General features: G+C 45.2%; 1 protein-coding gene across 19 annotated transcripts in view; it reads left to right on the top strand.

Annotated features, from left to right (window-relative positions):
• CARMIL1 (capping protein regulator and myosin 1 linker 1) overlaps positions 1–17794 on the top strand; it is a 314309-nt gene that overhangs the window by 105342 nt on the left and 191173 nt on the right. For all 19 annotated transcript variants that reach the window (XR_011995658.1, XR_011995657.1, XR_011995656.1 and 16 more), the window contains one exon: positions 15785–15835. Coding sequence is in view for 14 of the 19 variants with exons in the window: in XM_072728997.1 (XP_072585098.1) it covers positions 15785–15835 (51 nt within the window). In the remaining 5 variants the exon portion in view is untranslated. The remainder of the gene's footprint in view (positions 1–15784; positions 15836–17794) is intronic.

Here is a 17794-nt window from a genome sequence, read left to right as displayed (position 1 = left end):
GAATAGTACTTTTGGCCCCAAACATAATATATTTGGTATATTTATACTTATTTCACAGGAACTAACTAACCCATATTCAAAACGATTTTAAATTATTTTAATGGTTTAAATTAGTTTTATCTTGCTTTTATGTTATGTCTCAGCTCTAATTTAGTAATGTTCAGGGACACCATCACCAATTTTAATATCCTTCCTGGGGGGGAAATTACATTATATTAAATTATACACATACAGCTTATATGTATAATTGTGTTATATGTTATGTAATATGTCATGATATGTTATAGAATATTCCATATATATACATATACACACATACACACATATATAAAATTGATGATCCTCTAATCCTAGAATTTCCTAGAAACACACTGTAGTTAAAAGGTCAAGAGAGGGATGCCTGGGTGGCTCAGCAGTTGAGCGTCTGGTTTGGCTCAGGGCGTGATCCCCGAGTCCCGGGATCCGAGTCCCGGGATCCGATTTCCACATTGGGCTTCCTGCTGGGAGCCCGCTTCTCCCTCTGCCTATGTCTCTGCCCCTCTGTATGTCTCTCATGAGTGGATAAATAAAATCTTAAGAAAAAAAAAAAGGTTAGGAGACATGATACTATATGTCAGTGGTAGGTAGTAGGAACTCAGGCTTGCTGGTTTGAAAAATGAATACAGTTGTGTTTTCTTGCAAGTTATCAGAGTGTTCCTGGGCCTTAGTTTCCTTATCCTAAAAATGAAGGAATTTAACTGACAACTTCAGTAAAAGGTCAGCTCTACACTGATTGAATTGCCCTATTAATCTCTCAAGCCATGCAATTTAGTGATATAACTAAGGTTAGCCTGAGTGATTCAAAAGCAAGATTAATGAAAGCTCATTCTCTAGCTGTTGGGTGCGGAGATTAGTCAAGAATGTTGCCCTGTTGTTTGAGTCTGCTTTGCTGGCATGTAAGGGAACCCCATCATGCTGAGGCTGCCTCACCAAATCCAGCCCCAGGCAAACTGCTCTGCACCTGCTGGTTGTGGGGCCAGCCTCTTGGCCATCCTTAGGGGCGTTGTTGGGGTGCGTAGAAGGTCTGAGACACGAGACCACAAGGACAGGTATTGCCACCAACTCTGTTCATCCAGACAGCATATTCCAGACCCAGCCCTGCCAGCTCACTAGAATTTGGGAACTAAAGATATTCACATAATGGTGGTTTTTTTTTTTTTTTAAACTTCCAACAGATTTCTCTATGTTTTCCTCATTCCTGTTGCTCTTTCTTGACCAACCTAAAGATTTACACTATAAAATTTAGGACCACCATTAATCTGTCTCTGCTGTGGTTTCCTTAGCTGAAAGATGGGGTACTGACACCAGCCCTTTCACTCGCTGTGATTTTGGGAAGAAAAATGAGAGAACCAATACTGTAAAGTGCTTTGAACTCAGAGCAGGAGTGTAGTTCAGTTATAATAAAAAATGTCCTAGCTTTCTTTCTTTCTTTCTCGGTGACATTTAAAATGTTAGCATTGATTATGTTTCAGGGAGGGAGATCTTGTTTTGGATGTCATTGATAGAGTGATGGCCTAAAAGATATTAGAATTGCAAACAAAAACTAAGAAAATGTGTTTGAAAACTGTTAAGACCAAGCCATCCACTGTTTGTTTTCAAAGAATGTGTGCAGAATGAAGAGAAGCAGATGGTAACTTTGAGCATAATAAAACATAAGATCTTACAAATCTATGTTGTGTATCCTTTTAGTTACGAAAGAAAAAGTGTAACGTATAGTTTATGAATGTGAAGTGATTTTTTTTCCTTTAGAGCTGTAGAATTCAATATGGTAGCCACTAGCCACATGTAGCTATTTTGTTTAAAATTAAGTAGAATTCAATAAAATTTCAGCAACTCAGCCACATTAGTCACATTTTAAGTGCTTAGTGGATGCTGTGTTGAAGAGAACAGATGAAGAACAGTCCTAGGAGGTTCTATGAGATCGTGCTGCTGTAGAGATGCTGTGAGGAAAGGCAGAAGAATAACACCATCCTCCTTCTTCCCAAAGTTCCTTTTTAGAATTCAGATAGAATCTCTGGCTTTATGTTATTCCATCTTAACTGTACATTTGAAATTATTAAAGAGAGCATAAGGTAGTTGGGCAAGAAAGCACAGCTCACTCCAAAATATCGTTTGTTTCTCTACTGAGAACAAACGTGCCCTTCAGAATAACACTTGGAAACTCCTGAAACTAGTTCTTTCCATAAAATTTTTTTTCTTGCTGCACCAGATAGTGCATTACCTAGGCCAATCCAGTCACTTAATCATCTTCCACCTTGAATTGTTATGTAATTATGGGTATAAATCAAATTCTTACCTTTAGCAAAACAGTCTCTTTTATTCCAAATGCACTCTCTCCACAGATCTAATTGGGCTGTACTGTCAAAGGCTCTCCAGAATCTGGCCACTTCTCACCATTCTGACTGACCATTGTGGTTCCAACCACGATCATCTTTCACCAGTCATTGCAGTCACCTCCTGATTGGGTTTCCTGCTTCACTCTTACCTACTTCCCATTCTCTTCTCAACATGGCGATCAGGGGGTTTGCTTTAAATATCAGGTCACAGGCAGCCCCGTGGCCCAGCGGTTTAGCACCGCCTTCAGGCCGGGGTGTGATCCTGGAGACCCGGGATGGAGTCCCACAGCTCTCTGCATGGAGCCTGCTTCTCCCTCTGCCTGTGTCTCTGCCTCTCTCTGTGTCTCTCATGAATAAATAAATAAAACCTTAAAAAAAAAAAAAAAATCAGGTCATGTCAGTCTTGTGCTCACAGTCCTCTGGTAGTTTACCCTTTTATTTGGAGTAAGAGTGAATGTGTGGGTGATGGCTTGTAAGGCCTCTCAGGTCTCACAGCCCACTCCCCATCACTTGCTACCCTCTGGCCTCACCCATGCATGCTCTCTCTGAGCCAAGTGGGCTCTTTATCCTTCTGTTACCACAGGCATATTCTTGCCTCAGGGTCTTTTGCATTTGCTCTGCCCTCTGCCTGGACCATGCTTGCTTGCCCAGAGATAGCTGTAGGGCTCATTCCTTCCTTTCATAACGAGGTCTCACCAAACCATTTAAAAATGCCACTTCCCACTCCTGCCTCCCCCCAGTGCCCATGCAGCTGTCCATGTTCACTTTCCTAAATACAACTTTTTCCACAGTACTTCTCATCATCTGGCATACCATCCATGTGTTTTACTTATTTATCGTTTATGATCTGTCTCCTCTCAGTGGAGTATAACCTGCTTGAAGGCAGAGCTTTATGTCTTTTTCATCTGAGTGTCTAGCACAAGGTAGGCACTCAATAATTATTTAATGAATGAATGAAAAAAGAATTACTCAGATATTTAAAGTATGCTAAATGCTACACATACACAAAGAAGGCAGAAGGAGGACCTTGTGGGTCTGGGAGCCGAGCTGACACAGACTTGTGTTTATTCTAAGGTAGCAGGGCCATGGGTGAGGATCCAACCATAGTGTGCTGCTTTTAGAGGGGAGGGTTGGGAGGGAGTGACACTGGGAAGTGGTTGATGCCAGACTGGGTACCCTGCCTGTTTCTGGCATAGCGGGGATAGGGGAGAACATGGGAGTGGCTGGGAGCCATCCAGGTTGGGGGCATTGACAGTTTGCTGCTACCCCCCACCCCAAGCAGGGGCCCTTTAGGTGCTTGTGGAAGCGAGTAGTGATGCAGCAGCAGGTGTTTGTGTCTGAGGATATTTGCTTCTTGCTTCCTGCCATTGTACCAAAGCTGATTTTGGCTGAAAAAACCTCGGCCCCAAGGTTTCACTTTACCTTGAAACTTCCAGCCATTTGGCAAAATGCTCTGGTGGAGTTCTTTAGTTAGATGAATGATGTTTCTCTGTTTCCTAAGCAAAACACTTCTCCCTGTAGCAAATCTCATTTTATCTGAAATTTCAAGAAAGAAAAACAAGCTCTTTTTTTTTTTTTTCTAAGTGGTTTCCTCTCTTTGGCACATCCTCTGATTATGCCCTGGTTTTAAAGGATAGGTTAGCTTCTGTTTAAATTTTCTGTTAATCGTCACTAAAATAACATATGTTTTTTTCTGTATTTTGTCCAAAATCTGTCTCATCAGGACCCTGACCCACCCTTCCTAAGTTGTTCAGTTTTGTGGATTTAACTCTGTTGCCCCGTTGGCACAATCAAGGGCAAAATCAAGATATAGAAAGCCAAAGGGTATCTTAAATTATTTATTAAAGCAGATTTTGCTTATCCTGTACCCATTGGTAGAGGTGACATTCCCAGCTTATGGGAGCTACTGAATGCTGGAGCTGGAACCTGCCTTTCTGTAGTGAATTAATGAGTGAAGAAGTTCTTTGAACACAGTAGGCAAAAGGTAGGGATGTCAGCACTTGGCACTTCTAACCCTTTCCTCTGCTAGGTAATCTTTTCTTGTTCTGTTTCTCTTCATTTTGACAGGTAAGTTGGGAATTAGCTAGTAGATGTGTTTGAAGTGGGTGGAGGGGAGCTGCAGACAACAGATTCTCAGGTACTTTCCTTCTAGGATATGCCTGTTAAATAGGAAGGATGTGTCACTTATGTGATAGGAAGCAGGAATACATGGGCAGACCTGAATTTTTTCTAATCCTTTTCACAGACTGTAGCAGCCTTTTACCTCCTAAAACCCTGAATTTTCATATCTGGAAAGGAAGGTGGGGAAGAGCTTTCCTTGTTGCCTTCACTTCTTCAACAGTCACTTGAGCCCCTGCTTTGTGCCCCACATGGGGAAATGTAGCTTTGAATAGGATAGATATGACCCTGCTTGCAGGCACCCTATAGTCTGGTGGGGCTGGCAGATGTGAAATGTATGATTCCATTGATAATTAAAATTGTAATGAGTGTCACTAAGGAAGTGTGCAAATGCTGTGAGAGTGTGTGATGGAGAGATCTGCTATAGTCTGAACTGTCTTGGGTTGGGATCCAAAGGATGAGTAGGTGTGAACAAGGCGAAGGTAAAGAAAGGAGGGGCAGTGGGGGGAGCATTTGGAGCAGGTGGGGGGCAGGACCCTCCCCTTTGGAGCACCAACTGGAGGCCAGTGTGGCTAGATGAGGAGGAGAGGGATGAAGTGACACTCAGAGCCACTGAAGTGTGTGGCTGAGAAGGGATATGGTGACATGTGGGTTCCAGACCCTGCAGGACCCACCTAAGTAGTTGCTGAGGTAGCATAGGAACCAGATGAGCATAGCATAGGAACCAGATGAGGTGGCCTGACAGAGTTGTCACAGTGGAGATGGAGGTGAGTGAGTGGATTTAAGGGATGTTTGGATGGTATTGAGCTGGGTGAAGGATGAGGTAGGGAGTGAAGGTGATGATGCCTGGATTTCTGCCTTGAGAAACTGCGTGGCTGCCCATGGGCATCCCTGACCTCAGACCATTGGAGGAAGAGCGGATTCTGGGAGAAAGACCACAAGTTGAGTCAGGGATATGCTGGGCTTTAGGCTTGGAGAGATATCCCAGCATCCTAGTGGGATTTGATGGTCCCAGCGAGGAGAGGTCTGCACTGGGCTGGATCTGGGGTGGAGTGGGGTCGTGGGAGAGGTTGGAATGGACTAGCAGGGAGTGGGGAAGGGACACGGAATAGGAGCAACCAGAGAGGTGAGTGGAAAGCCTGTGGAAGAGAGAACCACAGGCACCAGGGCTGCACCTGCACTCGTGCAGCTCAGCGCTAGGCTGAGGAGCGATCTGGTGAGGAAATGCTGAAACGTGCACCCTGGGTTTAGTCAGGCATATGGGATCAGGACCTCGGCAGGACCAGCGGGGCTGAAGCCCATTTTGAACAGTAGGGGAGAAAAGCTGGGGTGGGAAGATAAAAACAAAATACCCTTTTTTGAGAAGCTGGGCTCAGAGGAAGGGGGGGAGTTCACTGCGCCAGAAGAGGTGTGTACGATCCAGCGTCTCCTCTAGACCTTGTGCCCGTGGGAAGGGCAGTTTCCTCAGTTGCTTAAGGTTCCAGGGCATGTGGGCGGAATGTAATCCAGAGCCCAGGTAAAGGGATGGGCATTTATTTACCTTTGGCATGTCTGGGGGAGAGGAGGAGGGAGGGTGGAGGCAGCAGCAGGTGCAGGCAGGCCCAAAGGTCTGGGGTGGGATAGTCAGTAATTCCCTTCCGATTCCGTCTGTTTTCTCCATGAAATAGGAGGCAAAGCTGCCTTCCCAGTTGAAGGAAGTGGAGTTGGCTTGCAGGGTTAGATCAGTTCTCCAGCTGTGCTTGGCAGCCACCTCAGCGGGCATGGAATAGGCAGCCGGCAGGGGGGTGGTCATCCAGAGTTGAGGTTTTCCTCTGTGGGCGTAATGAGAGGACAAGGAAAGTATTAACAGTAGAGGAATGGTTTCAGCGAGGTCTCAGTGGGATGAGGGGGTGCGGGGGAGGCAGGATGGAGGATGGTCGGTGGCCTGGCCGTGCACGGGTTAGGAAGAAGGTGGTGGACTAGCCGAGTTAGGGGACAAGATACCTGGGGTTGGCTGTCATGTGCATGGAAATCACCTGGGAATCTTACTAAAATGCAGAATCAAATGCAGCCCGGTCTGGGATGGGGCCTCAGATTCTGCATTTTAACAGCCCTTTTGGCCCCTGATTGTACTTTGGGGAGAAATTAGAAGGTAATCATTCGAGTGAGATGCCTGAATTAGAAATTCTAGAGGTGGTGCAGTTTTTAAGCAATAGGTAATACGGCCTGAGAATGAGGCCTGGGAATGACGGAGCGGCCACCTGAGGCACTCAGGATGCCGGATGATGATGCTGGTGCATCATCTGCAACACTGCTCCCAGTTCCTGTTGCTTAACCCTCCCCCAAAATTGCGATGAGGTACCGAGTTACAGTCCCTCATCTTACAGGTGAGAGGTGGGACACAGAGAGTCCTTCCCCCAGTCACCCACGGGAGCAGTGGAGGTAGGACTCCAGAGCCCAGGGCCTCTCTGAGAATGGATGCGTGACTGACCCCTGGTGATGCTAATGGGGGAGGTAGGCACACAGATTTTTGAGCCAGGTGTTAGCATCATCTGTGAATGCAGTTAAGAGGGTTTAAGAGAAAGCTAGCGTTTCACAAGTTATTCCATGTAATCCTCACAACTGCCCTGCTGGGGCTATGCTCTACCCATTTTACAGGTAAGAAAAGTAAGACTCAGAGGGATTATGTCATTGATAAGTGGGGGAGTTTTCAAGTGAATTGGCTTTGGTTTGAGTCCAAAGTCTGTTCCTCCTCTATATCAGGTTTCACTACATCACTGCACAGAAATGCTAATTGTCTTCTTAGTCTTTGGGCGGAGGCTACAGTTACCATGGAAATAATCTCCCCTGCCCTGACTCAGGCTACATCCTGGAGTTGGAGGTACTGTCAAAGCTGAGCCCAGGGGATGGAGCTTCTGAGTTGGGCTCCATCTCTAACTAGCAAGTGTGCACACATCTCTTAGGTCTCAATTTTTTATCCTTATGGATCACTTCCAGAGCTATACTCTGTAAGTTTTAGGACATTTATAATGGCTTCTTTTACAGTAATGTCTCTATTACAGGTTTAGCATTTTCATAGGTTATTCTTAATTTTTACACAAGGATTAGTGTGGTTTCTAATTGAGGGGTGAGGGTGCTGCAGCCTGGAGACTTCAGGTCACCTGCCTGCTGCCTCTCAGCTCATGAGGTGGCAAAGCTGGGGTTTCTTCTGGGGTTGGTCTGACTGCCAAGCCCATGTTCTTGCCTCCCTACTGCTCTGCTCAACCTCTTCTGTAGCCTTGTGGTGGATCATGTTTATAGGTGTTGTAAGCCAGTGTGATCACGCTCTCAAAACCTCGACTCTGAGGAGAGCCCTGTATTTATATATTGGTTTGAGGGGGACCTCTCCTATGCATGCTACACACACACACACACACACACACACACACACACACACCATGTGCACGCTGATACCTCTAGAACAAACGTTTCATGAAACAGTGTGTGTGGCATCTACTTGCAAGGCACCTGATTTTCTTTTCTCTTCCAGTTCAGTTTAGTCCATTTTATTAAGATACTTGTTCAACTCTACTGATGATTGAACCACTCGCCAATGGGCTGCAGTCCTCAATTTGAGAATTCTCTGCAGGGGTGCCCGGGGAATTCAGTCCAGTTAAGCACTGGACTCTTGATTTCAGCTCAGGTCATGATCTCTGGGTCATGAGATCGGGCCCTGCGATGGGCTCTGTGCTGGGTGTGAAGCCTGCTTAAGAGCCTCTCTCTGCCTCTCCTTCTGCCCCATCCCTCCACTTGTGTGTGTGCTCTCTAAAATAAAAATAAAAATTATGTGCGTACCTGGATTTCATGGTATCACTATCACTCCCAGTCCTCTTTTCTTTCTCTCCTAATTTTGTATCTCTGAATTTCATGAAGAGTATCTGATTATTTATGTAGCAGCATTAAATCCAAATCAGTGCCCTCTACCCTGTGCCACCAGACTTTTGCAAAGTGGAAAAATATTTCATAAATTTGTTCCATGAGGAGGAAAGAAAATTATACTTTTAAAACTTGATGACAGTGCTAATATAACAAAAGAAAAAGAAGGAAGTGACTTCTGTGTCTCCTTGGCTTGAAAGATTAGTTCATAAGGCTGGGAAACATGGGCTGATAAAGTGAAATGGTGCAGGTTGGGAGGGGACTACACCATAGGATTCTGGTAAAAGACAATGAAACTAACTTCTTGTTCCAACTCTGCCATATAGCCAGTTGTTATCTGTCATTATTATGATAAACTTGTCCAAGGACACCTCTTTATTGGACTCCTTTCTGTGCCACGTCTTGTTCTGAGTACCTCACATAGAGTGTCTGGGTAGGTGATATTGTTTCTAGGCTTTTACAGATGAGGAGACCAGGGCACAGAGAGGCTAAGGAACCTGCCCAAGGTCGCACAGCTGGTAGTAAGTGGTCTAGTGGAGTTCACACTCCGCTCTCTGCATCTGGAGCCAGTGCTCTTTGTCACTACGCCATAATGGTCATTTGTCTTTTCTTTCAAGTGGTTCTCTGTGGTCTGTGTTGGATGCCATGCCTGGGACAGGCAGTTCTCACTGCTGAAGTTTGAATCTTGAGAGGAGTCACGCATGGATGAAAAGTGACTGGAGTCCATCCATCCGATAGGAGCAGCCCGATGGGCCTCTCTATTCCTTCTTGCTTCTCGAATCTGGAGAGTAGATGGGGTTTCTGCCCTTCTGGAGCTCAGGATGGGTTTTTTTTGGTGTGTGTGTGTGTGTGTGTGTGTGTGTGTGTGTGTGTGTTTTGTATTGTTTTGTTTGGAATATGAGAACGAGCCCCCCGCCCCCCTTTAAATTGTGTTTAAAATTCTCTTGCTTGAAACAAAGCATCTAATGGATGCTGACCAATCATTCAACCCTTCCTGGTCTGTTTCCTCATCTGTAAAATAAATGAATTGGATATGCTTTTCCCCAGGTTCCCCCTAAGCTCTGTGATTTTTTTTTAAAGATTTTATTTATTTATTCATGACAGACACACACACACACACACACACATACACACAGAGAGAGAGAGAGGGAGAGAGGGAGAGAGGCAGAGATACCGGCAGAGGGAGAAGCAGGCCCCATGCAGGGAACCTGATGTGGGACTTGATCCAGGGTCTCCAGGATCATGCCCTGGGCTGAATGCAGGCACTAAACCGCTGAGCCACCTGGGAATCCCAGCTCTGTGATTTTTAGGTAGAATTGGGTTCTAGTAACTCTCCCATTCAAGAAGAGACTGACTTGTCTTGTGTTGGGGAAGCAGAAGTTTTGTTAATTAATTGGGTTAATCTGACCCTTCCCTCCATGTTGTATGTTTTTTGTCCTCGTTGCATGTCTGTGACTCTCCTGTTGGTGAATTCATTTAGCACATAAACAGGACAGTGATGACTAAACCCATCCCAAGTGGGCAGGCCTGGAGGGTCCCAGTTCACAGCCCATCCAGGGTTCAGAGCTCCGGACAGAAATTGTCCACACCTGATGGCCTGACTGGAGCCCACCTGTACCTTGAGGGGCTGGAGCTGGGTACCAGACTCATCTTATTCGGAGCTTAGGGGTGGCCTCTTTCCAGGAATCATTCTGCCTTGCAGAATGTGTCATTATAATAGAATCCATGTGGCATGATCCAGAGTTTTGTGTCAACTGGTGCTTTGAAGAGAAGATCTGATATGGAGTGATTAAGGAGATTTGCTGTTTTGAAGTAGCTACATGTTCATCTGTGGAGAAACGTTAAGTATGTTTGTCTTTTTTCACGCTTTGATAATGCCCTACAACTTGCAGTAATGGGGCTGCAGAGGGAACGAAGTGATTGTGTCTGACAAGGTGTGTGTAAACACTCCGTTTCTGCACAGTGGCGTAAATAACCAGGTGAAAAAAAGAAATGGATTTGCACAGGTGTTAGAGAATGAAAACAGAACTCCCCTGGCTTTGTTGCTCTCCTGTCAAGGGAGCATCTGTCATGCCAGGGAGTAGGGCCCCAAGATGGAATTAATTCCTCTCAGCAGATATTTACTGGGGACTTGCCATTCATTCCCAGCTGTCCACACAAACCAAAGAGGAGCAGGATCCCAGAATGTGGGGAACCCCACAGTGGACCCCCAGTGTAGGAAGGTGACATGGATCTCTTCCAATGCCCTTATTCTGGTTTTAGGTACGTTTAGGTCCACAAAGATGGTGATTTGTTCCATAAGGTCACTCAGCTAGGTTGAGACAAACCCCAGGGTAAATCTGGGTAACACTCTTCTTAATTCAATGCTGTTATGGGCATATATGGTTTTATTATAATATTGAGATATACAAATAATAACACCCTTGTAGCTCTTTCACCTGCCAGCACTCTTCTACATGTACATGTACAATGTACAATGAACTGTTTAATCCTGCTAGCTCCATGGGCGTAGGTACAATTATTGTTCCCATTTTACAGAAGAAACTGGACCACAGAGAATTCAATTCACAGAGAAGGTTAAGTTATCTTCCCAAGTCACACAGGTGGCAGATTGAATTGACATGTGGACAACCTGACTCCAGAGTTTTTCCTTCTAAACCACTAGACTAGGAGTTGGCCAACTTTTTCTTTATGAGACCAGATAGTCAGTATTAGAGGCTTCATATGCCCTAAAAACTTCCGTTGCTTCAACTCTGCCTTTGTAGTGTGGAAGCAGCCAAAGACAAGACGTCACATATATGATGTGGCCATATCCCAGTAAAACTTTATTTATGAAAACAGGTGGGGCACTGGATTTGGCCCATAGGCTGTAATTTTTCAGATACTGTGCTAGACCAGACTGCCTTGTTAGGGCACATCTATTTTTTTTTTTCATATAGATGTTTTTATTTTTATTTTTATTTTTTTAATAAATTAATTTTTTATTGGTGTTCAATTTACCAACATACAGAATAACACCCAGTGCTCATCCCGTCAAGTGTCCCCCTCAGTGCCCGTCACCCATTCACCCCCACCCCCCGTCCCCCTCCCCCTCCACCACCCCCATTTCATTTCCCAGAGTTAGGAGTCTTCACGTTCTGTCTCCCTTTCTGACACTTCCCACACACCTCCTCTCCCCTCCCCTCCCCTCCCCTACATTCCCCCTCACTACTATCTACATTCCCCAAATGAATGAGAACATACACTGTCTGTCCTTCTCCGATTGACTTACTTCACTCAGCATAATACCCTCTAGTTCCATCCACGTTGAAGCAAATGGTGGGTATTTGTCATTTCTAATGGCTGAGTAATATTCCATTGTATACATAGACCACATCTTCTTTATCCATTCATCTTTCGATGGACACCGAGGCTCCTTCCACAGTTTGGCTATTGTGGACATTGCTGCTAGAAACATCGGGGTGCAGGTGTCCCGGCATTTCATTGCATCTGAATCTTTGGGGTAAATCCCCAACAGAGGGCACATCTATTAATGACAGAGGGAGACAGATACTCAGGGATATGGTGATCCAGTTTTATAAGGGACTGGGGGCCAGAAATTGCATGAAAATGATGTATTGTTTGCATTCCTTTTGGGTGAAGTGTCCTCCTGCTTTAGTTAGAGATGGTGATGGTCATCATGGCTGTGTACAGTGGGATGTTAGGAGGCTTAAGATCAGGAGACATTGATTCTCTTTCAACTTTCTGGGCGATCTTGCACAACAAGGCTCTGGGCATCTGTCGCTCATAACTCCATGGCAGTGATAATGACCTTCGCCACCTGCCCTGCTTTCTCCTGGGAGCATGTGTCTTGGATTAAAGAGGTCTTGTCCATGATTTCCTTGTATCTGTGAGTCTGGAAGAGGGTATGCATTAAATGGCATGCATCATTGAGTTTGCTTGCAAATTAGAGAGCACTTTGGGTGTATAAAACCCTTTTTTGAATGTTTGCCATCTGTAGAGCCCAATTTTAAAGGAAAGGCATACTTGGTAATCTGCATGAGAGAATGTGGATTTAGGTGGCATAAATTTATGGATTACCTTTGCGATGATAGGCTTTAGGCAATGGAGTTATTAAAGAGGGTGAAACAGGTATTTATTTCAGTTTTTAATAAGTGTGCAGTGAGAGGACTCCATAGCCAGCCTCATTATATATCATTTCCATAAGAAAATTTAGGCTTCTCTGCTAAGCTGTGAGTCTTAGCGGTAGGGAGGATTTGTTAAATAAAATAAATGTTTCCAAGTGAAATTTTGAAGTAAAAAGTTGAGTAGAGAAGCCTCAGAGGGAGCAAGGCTGCTGCCTGAATTTCAATGAAAGGGAGAGGAAATTCATTACAGGGGTTGAAAATGTGGTTTGCATGCTAACGCCTTTGTGGAAGAATGGGTCTCCCCAGGAGGTGGGAGGGAAGTTATAGCTTGCCCTGGGTGACTAAATTTGCTTGATTAAGCACAGATATTTCTTCTGTTGCCCTCCGCCCTCCCCACTTTTTTTTTTTTTAACTTTGTAAGCAAATATATTGAACAGAAAATTTCAGCCTAGAGATTGTCCCAGAATCTTGGTGGGTTTTGTTGCTTGTTTTGTTTTGTTTTGTTGTCCCAAACTATTATTTAAAAATCCAGTAAGCATAGCTACTTAATCTTAATTTGAGAATCTAAATTTAAGATGCTACCACCTCAGTTATAATGCTAGAGCTGGTTTTTGGCAAAGACCTCCTGTGTGCTGGGCTAGGGCTTTATCTACATTTGTATCTTACTTATAACGGCATTAGTCCTGCAGAAGAATATTCTTCTTGTTTTACAGATAGATGAGCAAACTGAGGCATCGGGAAGTTCACTAACTCTGTCAGCATTAAACAGCTAAGAGAGTGGCAGAACCAGAATTTCAATCTGCCACAAAACCCATGCAAGGAGGCTGAGCAAGAGTCCTGGATTTCCGGCACACAGGATTCTCAGTGCTAGGGCTAAAAATATCCTGGGCAAATGGGAGGATTTGGTGACCCTGCAAGCAAGATGCTTGTTACCCCCAGCGTCAAAGTGGCGCTTATTAGCAGGATATATCGCAGAAGTTTTCCTGTGTCATTGCCACTCACCTGCTAGATGCCATATGTATGTACTTTAAGACCTCCCAAGATCACAGATTCCAGGGCAGTCTTGGAGCAGAACAGGAAAGCTAGGAGACTAAGTGCTTTGGAATTACCAGCATGAGCATAGCCCCATTTATTGGCCTAGTTTGCATTAATGGAGCAAGAGGCACAGTTCTTGGAACTATAACTTTTCACTCTTGCTTCAGAATATCCCTTCACTGTTGATCTCACAAGTGGGCATCATCTTGGAAAAGGCTGGTCAGCTTTGGAAGATTTCACCCACTCCACCCCATCTCCTCCCAAACTATCTAAGACCAGTCCTCATGCCTCTGGGGACAGTAGATGAGCACCAGACATGTGCACCACCAGCCTGCACAAAGCTTCTCCCTCCAAAGCCTGGGCTCCCTCATGGATGTGGCTCTTTTCAAACAAATTCTTTTGGCCGTTGTCCAAATTCCAGAAGGACGCTTTGTACAACTTCTGGAGGACACTGTGTACTTAAAAAAATATTTTTAAAGAAAGGGAGTTGGCACGCAGGACCACAGATTGCAAACTTTGTCGTTGCCTGAGTGAAAGCAGAAGTGATCCTTAGAATAGCCACATGTCTACATGGAGTCAAGAGATAGATCACTCTTTATTCAAAAGGTGAATCCATATGAACATTCTGGGCTTTTTATCCTCCCCTTTAAAAAATGTACTGACCCAGTTAATACCCCATTAGTGGCACCCCATGTGGTGACTGATCAGGAGAGGGCTGGTCCGTCATCTGAAGCTGTGGCTGCCTGTGGAAGACTTAATTCCCCAGAGCACACCACATAGAAAGGGCCAGAAGGCCACCCTGTGCCTTGTACTGGTGCTTGCTGCTGCATGTCAGTTGTTTGGGTGCTTGTTTGAGATTCTTTTCTAAGACTTATTAATTAGATTCACACAGGGGACCTTGTAATCACTTAATTACCCATGTGCTCATTGTTTAACCATGTCAAAGGCGCCTTGTCATTTTTATTTCGTGTTTTGTTCAAGTTTCTCTGTGACTGTGTTACAGATGAAATATTCGTCCAGAATTCAGTATTTCCTCTGGGGTTGGTGTCTACTGCTTCGTGATAGGCATAAATACGATACAGGCTCTCAAGTGATTTGCCTAGGGCAAGCTCGGGGAAATGAGGGCAGAGTGGATGTCGGGGAGTGTGTCAGAGGACAGATGGGAGTGGGAAGTTGGGAGCATGGCCGGGGCACTGGCAGCCCCAGCGGGGCAGGAGTGGAAGAGGGGGAGCAGGTGGGGAGAGACACACACAGAGTGAGGGATTCACAGATAGAATCAGGCAGGCAGATAGAAGACAGAGACAGAGAGAGACAGAACCAGTAGGGACTCGTTCTTTTCCTTATGTTCCTCAAACATCCCTCATCCTGTCGATGATACTTATACCTGTTTATTTCTTTCTGGCTTTAAGTCCTGTGACTCGTCTGTGATATGTGTGCGTGGGCTATTAAGGAAGTGAGTTCAGGAGATTTGAGAGGCAGTATAAGGCATTAGAAGCAGTCCCTGGGGGATCCCTGGGTGGCGCAGCGGTTTGGCGCCTGCCTTTGGCCCAGGGCGCGATCCTGGAGACCCGGGATCGAATCCCACATCGGGCTCCCGGTGCATGGAGCTGCTTCTCCCTCTGCCTGTGTCTCTGCCTCTCTCTCTCTCTCTCTCTCTCTGTGACTATCATAAGTAAATAAAAATTAAAAAAATAAAATAAAAAAAAAAAGAAGCAGTCCCTGGACCAGACCACCCCAGGTTCAAATCTCAGGTCTGCCACCTGCTTGCTGGTCACCTGGGCAAGTTACATCCTCTCTGTGTGCCTTAGTATCTTCTTTTTATTATTTATTTATTTAAAAAAAAAACCATGTAATTTATTTATTCATGAGAGACACACAGAGAGAGGCAGAGACAAAGGCAGAGGGAGAAGCAAGCTCCCTGCAGGGAGGGCCCTGGGAACATGACCTGAGCCAAAGGCAGATGCTCAACCATTGAGCTGCCCAGGTGCCCTTTGTCTTGAGATTTTACAAGTGATTTGTTCAGCGTGGACCTTCATATAGTGACTCTTAAGTTAAACTAGTTCCTTATGGCTGACAAGCTGTCCCAGGTCACTTACTGTTCTTTCATGCCAGGAACCAAGCCCCATGGCCTCTTGATGCTTCAGTGTCACACAGTCCTGTAGGTGACACCAAAGCCTACTGGTCCTGTACTTGTACTGGTGATACTTGTACTGATGCTGCTTTTCTGTCCTGCAGGTGCTCACTTCATGCCGAGCCTTCCTTGTAACAGCACGGATCCCTACCAAGGTAAGTGCTCATTTCCTGCAACACACACACACTCTCCTCAGTGATGGAGACTTCACCATTTAGGCTGTTTCCAGGGTGCTCTTAGTGCACAGTATTTTCCTTCCTTCTCCTCAGAAAGCCCCTCAGGATTGTGATGATGAATAGTTTTTACTCTGTCCTTTCTCCTCTTCTTGTGTAAAAGCATCCCACAAGAAGGGGTGAAGTGTTTTGTGCTCTTATCCCTGAGGCTTGTGATTCCAGTCATTTCTCTCTCTCACCTGGGGCATGGTTTACACATTCCTCAGGTCTAACTCTTACTTCTTTCGGTCCAGTAGCAGCAGATTTTTCTAAGGCTTTGACATGTGGGAAATAATCTTCATCACTCTGAAGGGTTCATTCCCGGTAGCAGAGCACCTCAGCCACTCTGTGTGTACGCTGGCGTTGCCTGTGAAAAATACCATGACACCACTTTGTTCTTTAAATGAGCTATTTAATTTTGCCAAGATACCGATCCACTGTTTGCTAGTCCAGGGCTGACAGGGCTGCTGCCTTTTTTCTTTCTGATTATACAAATGCTAAATTTTAGGAAGTTTCCACCAGGAATGACCACTGGTCCCTGCCCTCTTTTGGAAATGTAAAGTTAGTCACCCTCCTTCCCTCTTCCCTCCCTCACTCCCTCCCTCCCTCTTTCCCTCCCGAGCTCCCTCTCTCCCTCTCTCTCTCCCCCTCTTCCTTGATTTTTTTTTTTTAAGATTTTATTTATTTATTCATGAGAGAGAGAGAGAGAGAGGCAGAGACACAGGCAGAGGGAGAAGCAGGCTCCATGCAGGGAGCTTGATGTGGGATTTGATCCCAGGAACCCAGGATCACGCCCTGGGCTGAAGGCAGGTGCTAAGCTGCTGAGCCACCCAGGGATACCCCTTCCTTGATTTTATTTATTCATGAGAGACACACAGAGAGAGGCAGACACACAGGCAGAGGGAGAAGTGGGCTCCATGCAGGGAGCTTGATGTGGGACTTGATCCCAGGAACCCAGGATCACGCCCTGGGCTGAAGGCAGGTGCTAAACTGCTGAGCCACCCAGGGATACCCCTTCCTTGATTTTATTTATTCATGAGAGACACACAGAGAGAGGCAGGCACACAGACAGAGGGAGAAGCGGGCTCCCTGCAGGAATGTGGAGCTCGATCCCAGGACCCTGGGATCATATTCTGAGCCGAAGGCAGATGCTCAACCACTGAGCCACTCAGGTGTCCCCAGTTTCTCCATTTCTACTTTGTTATAAATGAAATCAGTTGTTATGTGAATGGTATTGGGCTGTTACCCATATATTAAGACACCTGAAGGCTATAAGGAAGTGAATGAACCATTATCCCATGGTGAAAAATTAATTGCAGAAGGAAATTTTATGAGCTTGAGAAATAGTCAAGTAGCCTATTGAGTAGAAGGCCCCTGAGTAACATGTTTACCTTAATTAAAAAAGTTTTGCCGCAGAAAGGTGTATTACTTCCTGGGAAGTCATCCGCCTCTCTTCTGCTGGCTGCTTCCATATCCCCCTCCCTTGCTCTGCCCTGAGTGAAGGTCTGGCTTTGTTCTGTGATGTACATTGTGCTCCACGTTGGCCTGGCTAGGGTAGCCAGGGCATTGGTTCTGATTTCTGATATTGTCAGCATCACAAATTGAGCAAAGCAGTTTTTCTTCCAAAGTGATCTGTGTTCAGGTCTCCCCCTTAGCCAAGGCTGATTTTCATGTGCTACGGTACACCTTGGCTGAGAGGCAAAACCTATGTCAGTGACATTAATTTTCTGGGGATATAATTATATTCAGAACATTACTGTATAATAGGTACTGATTATGGCATAGATTTCTTCTCTTTTCTTTGGGGGTTGATTAAACATCTTTTGTCTTCCTGTTAAATTATCATATATGCAGTCACATGTACAAAATAGAAATGTATATCTCCATGATGAACCACAGAAC

This window comes from Vulpes vulpes, chromosome 12, assembly GCF_048418805.1.
Source record: "Vulpes vulpes isolate BD-2025 chromosome 12, VulVul3, whole genome shotgun sequence".
Lineage (NCBI taxonomy): Eukaryota > Metazoa > Chordata > Mammalia > Carnivora > Canidae > Vulpes > Vulpes vulpes.
Note: the sequence above shows the minus strand (reverse complement) of the source record. Positions and strands in the feature narration are given on the sequence as shown.